General features: G+C 33.8%; 1 protein-coding gene across 4 annotated transcripts in view; it reads left to right on the forward strand.

Moving 5' to 3' along the window:
* LOC126972143 (rho guanine nucleotide exchange factor 12) overlaps positions 1 to 20,259 on the forward strand; it is a 284,774-nt gene that overhangs the window by 43,469 nt on the left and 221,046 nt on the right. For all 4 annotated transcript variants that reach the window (XM_050818729.1, XM_050818747.1, XM_050818757.1 and 1 more), the window contains exon 2: positions 18,695 to 18,797. In XM_050818729.1, the coding sequence (XP_050674686.1) occupies positions 18,698 to 18,797 (100 nt within the window). In that variant the 5' untranslated portion in view covers positions 18,695 to 18,697. The remainder of the gene's footprint in view (positions 1 to 18,694; positions 18,798 to 20,259) is intronic.

The following is a 20,259-nucleotide window of genomic DNA, read 5'->3' on the forward strand; positions in this document are numbered from 1 at the left end:
CTGATAAAAATGCACAGTACCTGCTTTATTTAAAATCTAGGTAGTTTTGTCGTAGAAAGCTAAAATTTAAATCATATTGCTGGAAAGAAATATATATCTTTTTATTCTTACTTAAATGGCTTCTAAGAGGTAGTTAGATTTAGTATACACAGATACCTAAATCAGATTTTTGCCGTGCAGTATTATTTGTACACCTACAATTTGGAGTAGTGTACAAAGCACAGACTTGAATCATTTTGCCATTCTTAAAAGGCTTTAATTATTTCAGCCTTAACCAACTTAAACTTTACAACCAGTAATAGCCTAGTTTAGATAATCACGTCACAATATTGGCTTTACTTAATGATATTGACGCCTATTGCTTTTAAAATACACAGGAAATCAATCAGGTATTTAAAAAGAGCGCAAAGAAAGAACGATGGGAGAGTTCCTTGCGCCGCTCCTTCGTTCTCAGAGCGTCATTTGTTTCCGAAGCGGTAGTTTGTATCTAGTACCTATATTAGAAATGATATCAAAAAAAAATCTAAAGGAATCAATTTTGAGAAAATAAATTCCTTTTATGCCTTTTATGATTGATTAATGAGCCTAGTAATAGTGTTTATAGAATAGTTTTAAAACGATTGAAACGCGTGAAATTGTAAGTATATTTTACATTAGGTTTTTACGTGAAAGTTACACTTGTACCTATTATAATTTTATTTATCCCAACGTTTGGTGTCTTTTGCAAACCATGTTTTCAGGGGATTGCGGTTGACTAATGAAATTATAATATCACGGCTTTAACATTATACCTGTAACATAATGTAATAAAAAAAATGTATTCATCAACATGCACGAATAAATATAATTTATGATGATATTATAAACAGTGTAGTTGTTTATAGCAATTATTACCTTTTTGACGGAATGCTACTTGAAGATTTGTGTTTCAGAATAATACACAATATTTTTACTAACCGTCAGTATTTTGAGCAGTCACCATTTATTATAAATTTTCACCGTTTCGTACAGTTATTTAACTCACATTTATAGGTACTTGTCACTTGAATCTAATTTAAAATGATATTTTATTCCGATCACAACCCACTGGTACGCGATCCGAAAAAGATTTATTACAAAAAAAATGTAGGAAATAGTTAAGAGATCGTAAATATGTCAGTTTTATTTTGTACTAGAAAATGACTATATAACATACGAAGTAATAATTTAATAACTATTATACGCATGCACACACCTTTAGCCGTTTTGTGATCGTTTACGATTTTGGTTGCGTATTTCAGAAGTCGTCTAAACACGTAATACAATATCAAGTGTATTGCCGTCTGTCTTATGTGCAGTCAAAAATAAAAGTATCGTGATATAATATAAAACCTTATTGAGGCACTGCTGAGCCCTCTTTATTTAGCGACATTTCATCGGACGACCCACAAACTCCTTTGCACACTAACATATATATAAATATGGAAAGCACGAATGATTAATGATTTAAGTAGGTATAATTAGGTGTGATTACTGCATCGTACGATAGTACTCGTGGTTACGGGCTATATTTGATTTGTGTAGGGCTGTCAAAAATAATTATTTTCTGTAGGAGGGTATAAATAAATATTTACAGAGCGATTCTAGAATTTGAAAAGTTTAAAACAAAATAAGACGCTTTGCGCTGATTTACCTGCATTGTTTTGCTAGTTAACATTGTCTCTACGAATACTTCCAACGCTTAGCGATCCAAAGTGACATCCGACATGTCTCCTAATGTACTGGTTCTTGACTTTTTAGCCAAAATAAATTTAAAATTATTAATTTCGTAGTATAAAATATTACAAATGGTCACAGTTAAATGTTTATATTGAAATACCTACCGTTTGGCATCACTAGCAAAAATTAAGCTTCAAATAAGTACCATGAAATGCATCGTTCATCTTTTTGTGGGAAAGTTGTTCAAGGAATCTTGTGTGTTATTGCATTATTTTTTAACCCAAGTGTTTACATACACGATTTACTTCCATTCGCGCATATTACGTCAGTATTATAAGAAAAATAGCACTATGACACCTAGATACATTATATACTTTGTCTATGCTCATGACACTTGGAAGCTAATTAGAAGCCTTGTTATCCTCAAAATTTGCTGAATTGTAGAAATACTATAAGTATTATGTCTAGAAGCCTATTATTAGCTCGAATGAATTTTGTTTGTTTATTATTTTAATGTACGTGCAAGTAGCTGTTGGCTTTTTTAAAAATATTAAAATTAAATAAAAATAAAGTATCTATATAATTTTTTTCAGGCAAATCAATAAAGTAGTCAAATAGTTTATAATAATGGTTTTTTTATTAGTAAAAAGCTGAGCTAGTTTTACCGCGTGCGCTGTTAAAAATAAATAAAGAGATTATGTTTTCAAAAAAAAAAAATCCTTATTATTACAATTTTATGTCTCCGATAGTTGAAAATCTTGGTATTGATTAGAAATATTAGCCATCTTTTGTTATTATACGCAATCGAACCCGAAGGCCAGTAGGTAAATATATAATAAATATATAGAGTTGGTACATAACTAGCGATAGGGTAGAATTGAACATCTGTCCCCTATTTTGATGACTTTCACTATAAAACATATCAATTTACATTTTTATAACAATCGTGTGCCTAAAATTTCAATGAGCCGGTGAAAATCGTGTATATTATTGTTCATGTAGAGTATGGACTAACGGACGGTTGAATAATAATTAATGGTTAACGTGAAGAGGCTCGTCATTGATTGTGTTGAATATATTATAAAGCTACGCGTGCACTTACACGTATTGTAATGCTGGCTGGAATAGAGCATTGTTACAAATATATCACACTGTCTGCTGTTTCATACTGGCGATTAAACGTTCTCAAGTGCACTATCAAATTATATTTTAAATAAATTAATACATCCTCATGCTAAGCATTTTTTTTGGATTGAGAGGTTTTTTTAAAATACACGTGTCATATAAGTGTGTATTGTCAGTAACTCTAAACTATTAACAGTAAATAATTGGCTTGTAACTCCAACCACCCCAGCTCCTTCCAGATATTGATTGATTGATTTCCCTGTGATATTCGCAGTGTTATCGGAGTGATCCCTAACTTGGTAACGATACTAGTATTGTCTGGTGGAGTTTACGGCCAAAGAACGATATTGACAACACAAATGATGTCTGATCAGTGTGCGTACACCTTAACCATGAATTATTTCAATCACGTAAGCAGATATTAAGGCAGTATATCGTGTGATGTTATTGCACGCGTCATGTGTTACGTGCTTGTGGACTCGATATTATTGACTTGCTCCTTCTCAGTAACTCGTTACTGCCTTACCCATTATATTAGCCTAATGGATTACACATTAGCGTTTTGCCACTGTAAATGGGAAAGTTACTGTGATTCGAGGAATTCTGTTTTGTGTATCTCATATTGATCAACGTTGTTTCAAGTCACGGCACGTCACGGAGCCTGTAAGTAACAGATTAAAATGAGTTTCTTGCCATTTGTCCTCACCAAAGCTTAACTCTTCCAAAGTGGTGGTAAATCTTTGGCATTCATGTGTCACTTTGACCTAAATTAATGAATGATTTTTCTTTCTTTTACCTACCCCAACGCTCTATAACAAAGAATTTTGTCTGCAGAAAATAACCGCTCAATTGATTAACACATAAATAAAAAAAAATATGCATAATTTCCAATGTTTACGCAATAGTTACATATACTCGTATATACTATACCAAAACTACTACGTTTTTAAATATTTTCTGTGTGTTTCTTGTAGTTGTTCTCAAAATTGGATGGACGAATTATCACGAGAGTTTAAACGGATTAGTACTCTGTGAAATAAAAATACAAATTCGATTCAAATGAACATTTGTAGATTGCCACTTGAAGTGACTAGATATACAAAAGTGATATAATAATGTTATAATCCCACTCGGTTTCTCTTTCTGTATCTATGATAATCTTTACTGAGTATGCAGGTCGTGCGTGTACGACGAGTTCGTAATTAATGATGACGTATGTTGTTGTTGAAAGTTCTGGGATTGGTTTCGTTGTTATTTTTAAAGTGTTTTCCTCTTAGTATTCAGCGTTCTAATATAAGTTATACAAATTATATTTGTAACCAAAATTTATGAACGATGTGGGACTCGCACTGTTATTTTATGTGCGAGTATATCCAAAGAGTAAAACAAGATCTTCTTACCTGAGTAGGAGTTATCCAGGACTGTTACATGCTAATCATTGAAGTAGACACTTGCTCTAATAAATACGTAGGTTTATGGGTATCAAAATAGAATAATTAACACATCGGTCTTGTCGCCGGGTGACCGATGGCGATAGCCGGTCGACCCCACGCCCACGACTTGACATATCATTTGCACGATGAAATACACAGAAACTCAGTCCACAATATAAAACAAGTTCTACTAACAACACTTAATGCAATAAATATTTATGTAACCTCAACTCTAAAACTTACACCAGACAGACATACTCGGTAACGCAAGCTTTGTGCTTGTGCTAATACGTCAAATGACAATTTGACAATTTTTGTTATTATACGCCAATGATATTAAAAAGTATAGATAGGTTACCTAGGCAACATTCGGTGTTTGTAAATGATACACTAACGCTACACTAACGATACACTAACATGAATAATTTAACATTGCAATAGCACACTATATTACGATTACACGTCAAAAAAGGATAGTAAATGCAATTATCGCAAGCGAAAAAGAGATAAATCTAATTTGCTAATTGCTTGGTATTTGCATAGATAAATACAGAATCATCCATCAGATATGATTTTTTACCGTACACCGTGATTTATACCTATTCCGATTCATTCATGAGTTTATGTAGTAAAAGTTTTAAAGTAGTAAAACTGCATTGAAATTAGGTAAATAAAGTGTCATTGGTTTTATAAAAAAATAGTTTTATTAATTATAGTATATAGCCACATTGATGATATCAATTATTTGTACATAAAATAAGAAGAAAAAAACATACAGACAACAAAACAAAAATGAAATTTATTTGCAGTTAGGGTCCCATTTTTACAATTTTACTAACGACGGCTCCCAAAAAGTGTATGATTATTATTTTTGTATCTTATATTATTTATGAATGTCTTTTTGTTGAGGGTTTATTACATAATAGAAGAAGAATAAAATGATCCATTGATTCTTCTGATATACCGAAAGGGACAGTGTTACTGAAAAAAAACTCCTACGTAAGCAAATAGCGCTCACTGTCTACGTCCGCTACATACCATAAAACTTGTTTTTGTAGTTTGATAGTTCAGCTACCTATATACACACTTGTTTATTATTACATTTCGTATTATATTCACTGGAACAACGCTTTTTTTTACATCGTTTCCTAAAGTATACTACCTCGATCATCCCGGAACAGACAGCATCAATATTTCGCCCTTTCTGTACGTTGCGGAATTCGGCTTGACTGGGCTTGGCGGCGATCGGCGATGTCATGGCGTCATATTTATTTTGTTAGAGAATTAATGAAATCAATAAAATGTTATAATTCATGATTTCTTAACAGTGGTATGTAAATCTATAATTTCTTTTTACTTTCGTAATTACTGCATCTTCCCATACAACAAGACGGCATTTTAATGGTGTACCTATATCAAATTGTAAGCAATTCTGTCAACAACAAACACGTGTGTACCGTTTTCGTATCGAGAGAGTGACTACGACCAAAGAAACCAATTGACTCCATTTAGGCGATTGAATTTCGGCGCGCTAGTGACATATCTACCTCTTTTAATACTATAATATCATTGTTATACGCAATCGAACCCGAATCAAGTGTCAGAAATGAACCTGTCGCCATTTAGAGATGAGATCGATAAATCAAAAGCAAGGAAATTGATTTAGTGTTTATTAGCAATACTAAATCGATTTCTTGTACTGGTTTTACTTATATCTTACTTATTCCATAAAAGACAGCATGCTTAATACATATAATTCGTGAAATGTATTTGAAGTTAACGATATAATAACTAAGAATAACAAATAAGAAACGATTGTAATGATTAGTTAATCGATTAATCAAAGAAAGTTACTATAGTATTTACATCACTATGACCGGATGTGTGAACGTCATGTAAAGGAAGTAAATTAATAATATGCATACATTTATACTTTAAATTAAAATCAATCCCTGTTCAAACATCAAATCCATGACGCGTAATATCGTTCAAAATTAGGAAAATAATTACTGTTACTCATTCCTTCATGGTTGCAGTTTGCCTCGAACGCTGCAACTTTTATTTTGCTATTTCTCCCAAAAGAAACATAGTACTGCAAAGTAGACGTACGAGTAAAGGAAATTCCCAAAAAACCTCCTATTCGTCTCGTCCCTTATTGTCATAAAAGTACATCGGTGCTGATCAGTACAAAAGCACTGCTGTTTTACGCCAGAACAGTTGTGGTGGCAGTACTGTCATGGACGAACCATACATGCAGTTACTGTTACTGCTTTCAAATCTATCTGTAAGTGTATGCAAATGTGCGCAATAAGACGGACGCGCGTGCGTTTCCAAGGTTTCCACATACCGTCTACACATTGCGAGAGCCCAAATGTCGAATACGTGCGTTTTTATTGACATTGCGACACGAAACGTACATGTAGCACTAGAACTAGGCCAATTTACGCACACACGAAAGTCCAATTTAGCCACATTTACAATTTGACTGAAGCTGTTAGAGATATGTTGATGTCTGCTTCCACTACATATTTTGCCAAAAAGATACCCTGGAAAAGATGTATTAGAACTTCTTAACATTTTAAAAACCAGATTACCGGATTATTTAAGCAAATTAAAATATTATATTTGAATTTGTTTCTTTCTCTCATTAAAGGTTACCTTAACTTAATAGATCCAAATCCATTTATAGCTTTGTGAAATGAGATTTATTTATTGCGTCGAATACAGTATACATTATAGATCTTAAATTTATTGTTGTGTCTTCTATTCGGCTAATTTAAATTAGGATGCAAAAATATTATACCATAACACTTTAATTTTTTTTGTGGATGAACCATTTACTGGACTCCTGGTCCAGAAATGATGATTGTATAATTTTATACACATTGAGTAGCTACTATTTAGGTATAATGTTGTTCTAGGACAGTGGCCATAAACCAGTCTATCCGGTAATCGGTAAATTTTGTTTTACAAATTTATATACTTCAAATATATAGTACATATTGGGCAATGACAAAATATTTAACTTTTTAAATAAGTCTTTACCTTAATAGGGCGGAATAACTCCACATATTCAACGAATACATTTTTTTTGAGCAAGAAATGCTTGATGTGCTGTTCCATGTCCCAGACGAGAAGACCGTGTCTGAGTCCCTACTTACGCGAAATATCCATGCTACGCCATTAAAGATAACTTATTAAAAGCCATTCCTCTCAGTCTTCTAAGGACATACACAAATCTATGAATTATAGAGCATACCTTATCAATGTCATCAGAGAAATAAAGGTCCATAGGTCTAAGATAACACCTAAAAATATAGTATTCTTCACTTTTTCTATATTTATTCCATTATAATTAATATTTAGATCAGTTTGTCCTAAGTCCTTTTACACAAAATTGCATATACTTCGCTTACAATAAATTCACAACTTATTCATTATTATCAAGCCAATAAATATTTTTCAAAGTACAGTTAATGTCCGATTCATATTCATTTCAATTATCAGTATAGTAACGGTGTTGAGTTAATTTTTGAGAGTCATTAATATAAATAATAAACAACAAAGGATCCAAAACAGTTCCCTGAGGAACTCAACTTTTACAGTTGAAATAGGATGACTTTAGTAATTATTTCTTGCTTTACATTTACCAAGTTTATTTGCGTACATTGCTTGAGTCTAATTAAATATGATTCGAACCAAGATATAGATGGGCCCCTAATGCCAATACTTTCCATTTTTCCTAATAAAATATCGTGATTTACTAAATTGACATTCTCAATTACTGGATTATCAAGGTTAAAAATGGCAAGGGAAGTGGATTTACCATTTTGAAATCCATATTGATCTGGTGAAATAATATTAAATTTTAAACAGTAATTCATTAGTCTTAAGTACATATATTTCTCGAAAACTTTAGCAAAGATAGAGCTAAGAGTTATTTGACGGTAAATAGATATATCTGATTTAGCTCCTTTTGTAAAAGTGGTATTGTGCGTGACACTTTCAACACATTCGGGTGTGTTCAACACAACACCTGTTTCGAAGGACAAATTGACCAGATAAGTAAAAAACACTTAGGATCGCAATTCTGTACTTGTTTTAAATCTTTGTAGAAATTTCATCTAGCCGACAAGCTTTGGTATTATTAAATTTAGTGACTTTACGACTTCTGCAATTTCTAGCTCACTGAATCGCATAACAAATAAAAAGTTAGGCACTTTCTAAGTTCTAATGAAAATGAATTTATTGTGAAAGAATAGGATAATTTAATACAACGTATGGCCTCCTCTGCTATTCAGAACTTGTCGGCAACGATTATTCATTGAATTAATGAGACTGTTTATGTCATCTTGCGGTATTCGCTCGCAATGGAATTGTAGCAAATCCTTCAGCTATTGGGTTGATGTCACTCCGTCGAAGTCCTTCAAAACATGTCTCTGGAGCATGTCCCATGCATGCTCGATGGGGTTGAGGTCTGGCGATTGTGCAGGCCAGGGCAATACCCGGACGTTCTCCGTTGCCAAGTATTGACTGGTTCGCCGAGCTGTATGTGAATGCGCATTGTCATACATGCGTTCATGTTTCCATTTACAAAAACGAGCTCAGTTCGCCTGTTCTTCATAATACCCCCCCATACTATAACTGTTGAGCCGCTGTATGGATGAACTTCCGGAATGCACCCGAGCCTTTCAGTATTTCCGGGCCGACGGCACACTCGCACCCTTCTTGTATCAGGCCTAAACCCGAATCGCGACTATCGGAAAACATAATTTTATCCCATTGTTCCTGGGTCCATGTTCTGCGTTCTCTACGCCATTCATTTCGACGAGCGCGATTCCCGTGACGTATCGGTGGGCACCTAATTGGGCGTCGAGCTCGTAGGCCGTACTAATGCAGTCGATTTCGCACAGTTTGAGGACTTACATCAACACCACTTGAATTTTGTAGCCTCAAACTTATCTCTCGAGCGGTTAACATCACCAGTTGTATGTACCGGTCTTGCCGAGTGGTTGTACTCCTTTTACGGCCTGAATGCTGTTCAGCGGGTTCCCTTGTATTATTGTAGCGCTGCCAAAGACGACAAATAACACTTCTATGAATGCCAAAATGCCGAGATACCTGAGATTGATTACTTCCCGCTTGCAACATCCCTACAGCTCTTTGCATTTCATTTGCCGTCAAATGACGTCGCTCCATGACGTAAAGAATATCTAACAATTCAATTTTGTCGCTAACTTCATTTAAACGGTTGGTAAAATTATAAAATCAAGACTAAACGTAGCAATAAAAACGCGCTTAAATTCAAACAAATTCCCTTTCATTTAAATTTATGAAAAAAACAAAACATGATCGAAATTATTTTTTACAACCAACCAGTATGTCATCAATGTCAATAACAAAAAGTTTACATACCTTAGCACTTTGAGTTAATAAAAACTTAGAAATTAATTAATATAAACGGTAAATTTGTAATATCATGCATGTTGCTGAGACTTTTTTGATGTGTGTAAACAACTGGAGTAAACGCAGAAATGTATATGGCAGTCGAAACTTATTATGGTATAATTTGTGGCATGTGCCATATTTCGGCTTTGTTTTTGTATGACGTCAATTGTCTATCGCTTAGTCTTGTCGTCGAAGTCCCATAGAAAGAACCCTTATTTTATAATGTTAAAGAGAGTTTGAGCACTACGTTAAAGAGACGAGTCCCATAGAAAATGATGAGAAATGTCGCTTGTATGAAATGCGTACTAAATCTTATACCAACATAATAACCACCTGACGTAGAGCGCTGCCAATATAGTAAACCAATGTAAGGGTTGTAATCAATCCATAATTTTTATCGATAATTCACTAAACTGTACAAATATATATATTCTTATATCGACAATTACATTAATATAAATGTGATCTAATTTTAAGGTTTAAGGTTCCCGTTATTAATTTTAAGATGGACCTAAGCCAAGTCTAACTAGTTTCAACTAGGGATACGTTTTACGTCAAAGTAGGTCTTTATGGTTTTGTTTTGCGTTGTGTAGTAGTTTCGGTTTAAACAGTCTTTGGTATACGTTTTTTAATGTTGCAATAAATGTTTTGAAGTCGTAGGCGTGGGTCCTGAATCTGAAATTATAACATAATACATATTAACAGAAATTAGTTAACCCTAATTTTTAGGCTTTACATATTTTTTTGCATAAAAAAGGATTCTATAAAAAGGATTTTAAAGGTTAATAAACTATTTTAACTATTTTAAATTTAAAAATAAATTTAATAATTATTATAAATAAAATATCGAGAATCGATAAAAAAGTATCAAACACTACAGATAGACTGTAATATTATAATTTTTACTCTAGATCAATTAAATGAATTCTCTTATCACTTTGAATCACTTTAAGCATTCTTTATTGAGCGAAACTAAGCGGAGCTCCCACCGGGTGACTCTAATTGATTTCTATGTTAAATTGTTTCTCGGCCATTTCTGGACCTACTTTAAAAAAATTTAAACTCATAGAAAGATTTCGAAATTTCTAGGTTATTGTGGTATCGTGTAGAATTTGGTATTTCGACTTGAGTCAATTATTATAATTTAAATCGAGATAAATTTGGTTTAGTTTTTGTACACAGACTTAGTTTACCTCGCTTCGCTCAAATATACGCCGCAGGGAAGCGGTACGACGAGCGACTGCGGCATCCTAGTATTAGTAGCTATTATTTGTTCTTTAGAGCTAACCTTTCTCTATCCAAAATAAATTTAGCCATGAAAATTCTCTTACTCCCTGATCGGCCAGATTTTAAACCACATATTTTACAACTTTTTAATTACATTGTATACTTTAGAAATGTCTTACGAATTTATTCTATAAATAATTAAGCAAATTACCCTGAATAATACACGAATAAAGTAAAAGAATACTATAATTCCGAACAAATATTGTTAAGTCACTTTTATTTTGAATGAATGACATGTCACATGACCATTTCTTTAAGTACAATGAAATCATACATTTTCAAGTTTTAGTTGTGCCAGTAATGTAGTCGCTGTGTAGTGTAATCAACAATCTAAACGTCCTGCTCGTCTCGTCCGTTTATTTTCATAAAGAAAAAATAAGACGACCAGTTTAAATTTATCCATACATATTATTGTTTTAAATGTTACTTACTCCCTGTAGCATAAGTCGGTCCTTGCTCCAACCGTTATGATGGCGCGGTAACACCAGTTTTTGGTAATTGCTCGGCCGACGCTTGGCGCGTACGCATGAGTAAGCTCGCGAATTTCTCGACTTTACTTGAAGTTACAAAACATGTTCAAATATAAATTACCTTTAGTGCCTTTTAACATGTATACGGTTGCCGTCTCAACGGCACGGCTCCGTGTCGTGCAAGCTCTTTCATATGTACCGGTTTACGCACGGTCGCCCGGTCGCCCGGTAGTGGTCGCTGTTTTATCGAGATATTAGACTGAAAACGTCGCCTTTTTGCACCCCTCATGTAAACGAGGTTCAACAAGTCAATACAACTTTAAAGACGGTTACCGCGTCAAAATCGCGTTTATTATGGATAAGCACGGGCGTCACACGTTCACGGCACGGTCCCTGTCATTGTAGCACACACATTTCTAACATGTCATTTCATAGCACGGCGTTTATATTTATGTGAAAAGGCACTTACCGACCGTTGTTTTGTGTTGCTCTGCGCCCCGAAGATATCATCGAAAGAGCACAGAGCTTTCATTATTACAGAGGTTTCTTACCACATGGATCTATGATATTCATCCATTCGGCTACCAAGAAAGTTGTTTATTATAATAGGTACAACCAAAATGTGGAACGTACAGCGCGCTGTTTTCAGATCGAATAGACAGGGTATGGGAAGAGAAACCCTTAAGGTGGTGAATGGGAATGGGCGGTGTTGATAACATAACGGCAGGTGACATTGGATGAAATAGAAGGAGAAAACTATTATTATTATAAGAAACGTTGATTGATATCCATTATTCAATAATCTTATTACATGACTTGTATATTCATTCATTATATCACCATACTATGAGTGGGAAACATACATTAAATCTTTCACGGTCCTAATTTTTTTTGACCAAGTGCGTGGTGCTGTGGAATCTATTGAATTAGGCGTTATTTTGCGGAAATCCATGATTATGCAAATGTTGTGAGCCTTCTTGAGGCATCCTCAGGACATGTTGACTCGCCAAATGCTGGCACCAGACTTACCTCGTCTCTGAGTCTCGTGCAAGAATTTGTATCGAACACGTGTCGAATTGATTGAAGGCGAATCTTAGCGGAATTTACACCCTAGAAGGCCCACACATTAGAATTTACTATGATTAAAATCACGTTTGTGTGGACTGATAGATGGTGTGTGCTTTCAAGCTCATACGAGGATGCAAGGAAGTAGTCCTGGACCAAACTTATAGAGCTAATGAGGATGGAAGTGTTAAGAGAGCTCGACCTAGACGAAAATTATACGGTGCACTGAAAAGCCCAGAGGGCCTACCATCAACTTTAAATAAGCGATGCGAATCCGATGCAGTTTAGGTACCCAAACTGAATCACTAAAATTCGTACCATGAAGTGCCTTTTACTGAATGGCGTTTGGATCGCTTATGAAGAATGAACGAAAGAAAATTGCGTTTCGAAACCTAAAATGATATGATTATAGCGGTTTTTTTGCGTAGAAAATACTAAAAATACATTTTAAAATTGCACAATTGCGTCAAATTATAAACCATTAAGCCCTTTTTTATACTTATTAAATAATAATAATATAAATAAATATAGTTGTTTAAATTACAACTTAAATGTTTGCTTATGTGTTTTCGTAAAAATAACGAGTTATGAACGCACCTCCATTGATGTTTGATTTGACAGGACCACAGAGTACATTTTTTTTAATTCGTTCTTGCGAACAGGCTTAGCCCGGGCCCTTACTGCCTCGGCTTTAGTATTATCATTTTTGGTATTTATTTTCAGTATTTTGTTTTACAAAAAAGTCCAATAAAGTATTCTCATCTCATCTTTAATCAATAAAATTTTTCTTTTCTATGTTTTCACTATTTTACTACACGATTCACTTTCCTCCAAGGAAGTAGCAACTTTTTTTGAATCGGTCACTTTGACAAACAAGCTATCCAGTTTGGTTGAAATAACACCTCATGGTACGAATGAATGAACGAACTAAGTCAGTTTGCGATTCAGTTAATATCATTTTTGACATTCAATTGACATCATTGCGATTTAATCAGTTGATTTGACGTCAACCTAAATTAGATAGCTCTAATCACGTCGTGGTACGAAATAGCAAAGCAGTTAATTTTAGGTTGTCAATTGAATCGCAATAAGAGTTCATGGTAGGCCCGCAGGTCTAGAGTGTTAATATCACGAGAGAATGATTGAGTGAAACAAGCCACGTTTATTCAAACCGTTACAAATAGAGATGCGTAATCCAATGAGGCGATTCTTGAATTTCGAGCTCTCGAATTCAAACCCAATTTTAAGTATTGATGACTTTTTTTTGTGCTAATGCGCACGCATATAATCGGGAAAAATAGTGATGTGTGTCAGCTAGTCTCGAGCACTCCAAAATCGAAATTGTATGAACAGATAGTTTCGACCCACAGCTTGTAATTAAGATCGCGTCGGTCGCTCGATGGATCGCGCTAACATTAGGTGTCCCTGACATTGCAGTGGCTTGCCAAATGCGTCCACTCCGGAAGGCGTTAATATTATGTAAATTATCTGTCTGTCTGCCGTTGTAGTAACGCGATGGAATGCAGATGGCATGTCATCGTTAGCTTGGATATATCAACGTTCACAAGAGTTATAGAAAAAGTGAACTGTACTAAAAGGATTTTATCTAAAAATAAAGGTTGTTAAATCAAATAGCAACTCTTCTCTACAGAGCGGTTTTAATATTTATGGAAAAACAACAGGGGTGGTTGTTCTTTGAAATGATTCGCATATGTACACTTATGTAGTGGATAGCCCTGTGGTGTAGTAGATAGATCTGCTGATTGTAATAGGTCTGCCTACCACTTTTCTCTGAGGGTATTATTAGAGAAGGTGTTAATTTTACTTCTCCTATTTGCTATGGGATACGGGCTACCAACAAGCAAGTATTTCACCGATGTTGATATTATACTTATATTGTTTAAATGCTGTGTAACTTATCAATAAAATATTAGGATCGTAGAGGATAATCACGTGAGATGGAACAAAGACATGAAAATAGGAAACATACAATAAGTATAATATAAGTGCAGATTGGAAGAAACTGTTTAACGTTACAATGCCATTCAAATTTTCCGTATTATACCGTATGTAGAACAAAACACCTTTTAAATATCCCAAGCAAAGGATATGAAATAAGTCAAAAAAAGCAGAGAATGTTTCTCTTCAAATCCTAGAAGCCGGCGAAAAACCCAAGACGAGTTCATGAGAGAGTTGGTCTGGCTTGATCAGAACCCGGCCAACACAAATTCAAGTCATCAACCATAGACTTACAATATCTACTAGACAAACAGAGCGTGCGAGAGAAAAGTACATTTCTAATGGAGATGCAGCAAGTTAGAACAAGAGAATAAATCTGCTGTTACTAGTCGTTAACAGGCAGCCACTCTTGGTATAAGTTTCTTAGTATTTTGAATGTTATACCACTTGCTTAACATTCACAAATAAAAATTGGCCAAGCATGATCGGGTCAGGTCTGGCTGGCTGTCGGTCAGGTCGTCTATATGCTAAGGGACGAGACGAGCAGGACGTTCAACTGATGATAATTGATACGCCTTGCCCATTACAATGCAGTGCCGCTCAGGATTGAAAAACCCAAAAAATCTAAGCGGCACTACGTACTACTGAAATGTATTCGCTAACATAATGAAATTCGCTCTTTTACGCCGGGATGTGAAACAGCCGTTCCCGTTTCGTTCATGAATGAGATTGTAGCTTCAATCGTGAATCCCTGATAGTGGGTTCATGTAACTCGAACCTTTTATGTGCAGTATACAATTTTATTTTTATCTTGTTTTACGTGACTTGGTGCGTCGCGCAGAGGTTTGCGGAGCGTCACGCTTAGCGAATTTTTGCATTCGAATGATGAATAGTTTATGCGGTGGAACGATTACAGAATAAATTATCAACGATATGGGTCTTTATGAAAGATAATAAATCATACATTTGCTATAGAGCCGACAAATAATAGAAAACTAAAATTTATTACTAAATTGGTACAAAAATGTTTAATCTTATACAGTTTTAATTTTGCTAATTCTAGCTCGAACTGAGGAACTGGTGATAACCGATTCATTTAATATTATTGAATAGCTTAGCTAATCAATCATTTGAAATCGATTCATTTAACCAGTAAATAGCCTGACAAAAAATTATCACACAAATAAAAATCACTTGTTAACTATACAATACTTTATTCAAAATATAAATTATAGAAAGGAATTTTCAAATATAACCAAAGTTGAAGCAGTAGATGAAGATGGTGTTGATAGCGTTAGATTCTGTATCCAGCAGCATATAAAAATAATAGCAAACACAAGTATTAACACCGTATACGTAGCCTTACATGCGTAATAATCAAGTTAGTCACTACGAATCTAAACCTTTTGTCATAGTACATGGAGCATAGTACTCTGTGTGCAGTGATTTGATAGCACTAAAATTGTATTCGGACACATCCTGTTTACATAGATGTCTTTTGAAAAGCAGACGTTGGCGGGCTGTAGGATTCAAGATCAAAGTTTTCAAACCATTTATGGTCTCTGTAATAAAAGCTATGTTTTTGTGTGGTTTTTTATGGTCGTAAGGTAAGCTTTCGATATTGTTGACACTCCTACGACAAGGATGTGGTTGACTGATAAGGGGCGGAATTGCGTGTCGTTGTTATGAAAGCGTATGGTCCAAATTTCGTAAGACGAGCGTCAGATTCACCTCATCTACCAAAAAGCGCAGTTTGTACTTGCAGCGCAGTCTAGACTTCATCTGCGACCGTGTTGTGCGACTGGTAAAGTATATTGAAGTTTGCTCGGTGTTAGATTATTGATTAAGTACCTGTACTCTCTCACTTTTCCGCACCGACTATGATAGTTTCATTAACATTTTTCTGTGATACGCCAACTTTGATTTATTCCTAATTTTCAATGTATTGAAATGAGCTGTAGCTCTGTAATAAAAAATAAGGAATTTTACTTAATATTTATGTCAATACGTAAAAAATATTGATTTAAATTTGGTTGATGCAAATCTTAACTCAACAACATATAGATACTAAAATTGTATTCAGGCGTATTACAGGCTATTTACGTGGATATTTTTAAGACACTCTCTCGTCTCTGTAACTGCCATTTTAGTCATAGGGACTTTGTAGATTTCAGTTAAGCGTTCGAATACTTAATTATAAATTATTTTTAATTCTAACTATTAAGTATTATACATATCCGCCATTGACGAAAGTACCTATACGTTCCGTCCTAGGAGTTCTGCACAATAGTTTCAACATATCTATATCAATATTTTGTAACTTGATTGTAGTTGTTAAAGTTTTATATTATATATTTGTCGAAGTTTTATATTATATATAAAACTTCGTTTGCTTGGGATATTTACAAGATTTCTTTTGCTCTAATTACTGTATAGTAAGGTAAATTCATATTGCACTCTATCCTTAAGGGCCCTATACAACTTCTTCACTTATATTATATAGTTATTGTATGTTTGCTGTTTTTTTTCTTTATTCCAATATTTTCATGATAAACAAAATAAGTATAATATATCGATATCGGAAAAATATTTGCTTTCTGTTCTACAAACAATGGATTATCGCACATGATTTATTTCTTTCGATCTCATGTCGTTTTCGTCTAAATATCCTCTCATACTCTTACTGTAATTTTGATAATGTTCTGTATGTACATAAGCACATTGAGGTATTTTCTAGAAACTGTGACTTTCATAATGCTAACACGAGAAACAAACATAAACTTGTTATGCCTACTACTTGGTTCGGTCGAGTTAGTAAGTCTTTTGTTGGGCGATGTATATGCTTCTACAATATGATCCCAGAAAATGTACAAAACAAATGTAATACGAAATTTAAAAGAATCGTTAAAAATCGTTTGTGTGGGAAAGGTTACTATAGCATAAACGATTTTCTTAATGACACCACGGACTGGGAATAAAGCGAACACCCTCAGGCTCTTTAATTATAAATGTTTATTGTACGATATCACATTGTAATCCATATTTTTAAATGAAAAAAAGGTAGTTTTTGACGTTCAATAAGTGATTTTGAATAAAAATATTTGAATTTGATTTTGTAATACTTTAGGTAGTTCGTGCAAGCTCGCTCACCTCAGAATTTCCGACTGGGTGAACCGATATTGATATTTTTATTTGAAAGCTGGTGCCTCCCATATGGTCACATTGCAATTTGGTCCAGATCTGACAGAAATCCATGAGAAAATCGTAAAAGTCTTAAATTTGGTATTAGAAGTGGTGCGCGACAAATGGAAGAATAACTCAATATACACTTTATTGGAAAGGTTATACTTCAAAGGTAGTTTGGCAAGAGTTTGGTTAGGTTCTGATTATGAGAACTATGAGGAAGTAAAGGAACTCTTTAATTCTTATGAGCAAATTAACGATACTCGTCCAGATCTTTTTGATATCCGGATATTTGACTCACCTACCGTAACGTCGTTATGGTCAAGTAATTGTAGTAGTCGAATATGATGATCAATTGAACTCCTTAACGACTAACAGTAAGGGTGTGATCTGTGGCAGAATTTCTAAATGTCTGCAATCAAATTCCAATGCGCTTACGTTAATTGCTGCATTGAAAATTTTTTAGGTCAATTAGACAAATTATTAGTTACTGTTAGTACTTCAGAATCACTAAAAATCAAGAAAATTAAAAAAAAATATATTAAAAAGCAACCGACATAAGAAAAACTTCCAAAACTTATATTATCTATATATAATAAGCAAAGAATGTAAATGAATTCATATATTTGTTCGTATCAATTTGATAAAATATATTACTTTAATTATTTAATACTGTCACCAATATAGGTTTATGAAAACTAAAATACGTTACATGAACATTAGAAGTAACGTGAGTTACGAATCGTGTAACCATTGCATCAATGGTTGTACCAAATCTAGTTGCCCTGGTGTTCTACCAGAAACTAGATTAAAGTTGAGTTCTTCTTTCAAAATATCTACTCGTGGTAATCCTTCCTCTTTATCAAAATGAACATTGAAATCGCCGGGACTGAAGAGCGGGGAGCACTTGTAGCGCGATGTGCGAGTTTATTACACAGAGGAAATGTGACCCTTCACTTTTTGTAACGTAAAATGATTCCTAAAGTGTAAACTCCAGAAATAACAATGTGTTGGTTTGGTTCGCAGGTGATGCTTGGCGGGACGGTGGGAGCCGCTTCGCCGAGCGGCGAGGAGTTGCTCACCGTCACCGTACTCAAAGATGAGCATGGATACGGGATGAAGGTGTCAGGTGAGCAGACAACGAGATTGAGCGGCGGTAACAGAGATAAGCGGCACTCATCTGACCATATATAATCGTATTATAGTCTGGGTCATAAGTCAAACAAAAATTACCTAAGACTATATGACGCTCTTTTAATTTAACTCTAAATAATTAAACTAAATTATTTAAAAAAACCAAAAGTAAATTACAAATACAATGTAAATTGGCGTTTACTGTAAAAAAAAATAATTGTTAACAAGAAATAAAAAGGCTTATTATTATTATTATTATTATTATATTCTTATATGACGCTCGTCGCATGACAGGACGCGTTCGTCACCCTGAGGCCGAAGTAGCCTTACAAATACCTTGGTATAAAGATATACTTGAGAATAAACCAAGCATATGCAAAATGTTTATAAATAGACATTTTGCTTACGATTGGTTTATTCGGACGTATAACGTATCCCGTGTTTATTTGCAAGGCTGACATTCGGGTAACTTCAGAATTTTTTCATATTGTTGGTTTATTATAAGGTATAAATTCATGCCAAGTTAAGTTGTAAGGCCGAAGATGTAGAAAATATCTGACTATTTAGATGATTAAATTTTTTCTGAGATAGCGTTAATTTTTTTTTTTTTTTTTTTTAGAATATTTATTTAAAATACAATATAGTTATAGCTTACAATATAATAACACACACTTAAACTTTAGGAAGCTTATCTGTGTGTGAAGCCGCTTAGAATTAAATTACATAATATTTAAAAAGAAAACAACAATTACTTTCAATTAATACAGTTATTACAAGATGTTAACTTACAATTTTAAACAAAGTAGTATAGAAATCATTAAAATGCAAAACAAAAAATAATTATCAACTAAATGTTAGTAATTACAAATTAGTTGTCTACTTAGCTTACCGCAGATACAATTATATTAATGAAGGATTTTGTAAAAAGTACTTTTTTAACGATGACTTATATTTATTTTTATTTATATATAATTTTTGAATCTCTAAGGGAGTCTCGTTTAAGTATAGAGGAATGACGTAGTTGTTTGCTCTGGTGCCATATATATTTGTAGATTTAGGTAATTTAAATGACATAGTTGTTCCTGTAAATTGTCTTAGATGAGGCAGTCTTTGAATTTCTCGAAGGAATTTAGATTCATTTATATCTGACAATATACGGAATTTCACTTTATCAAAGACATTTATAACCTTGCAATGTTTAAATAGTGCAAGATCCGTATTTTCTTTGTGTTTATAAAAATAATTTGGAACGATAGTTTTAAGAATTCTTTTTTGTAATTTGTATATATCCTCTAAATATGACTTGTACGTCCTTCCGTAACTGCTTAGTCCGTAGTTTATAACGGAATCCGCCAATGTAACTGTATAAACTAATATGACAAAATAATTAACAGTAAATAACTGGATATTTAGATTGAGCTACACAACCCATAATTAATCCTTACTAGCGTATATAG

Source organism: Leptidea sinapis, chromosome 2 (genome assembly GCF_905404315.1).
Source record: "Leptidea sinapis chromosome 2, ilLepSina1.1, whole genome shotgun sequence".
Lineage (NCBI taxonomy): Eukaryota > Metazoa > Arthropoda > Insecta > Lepidoptera > Pieridae > Leptidea > Leptidea sinapis.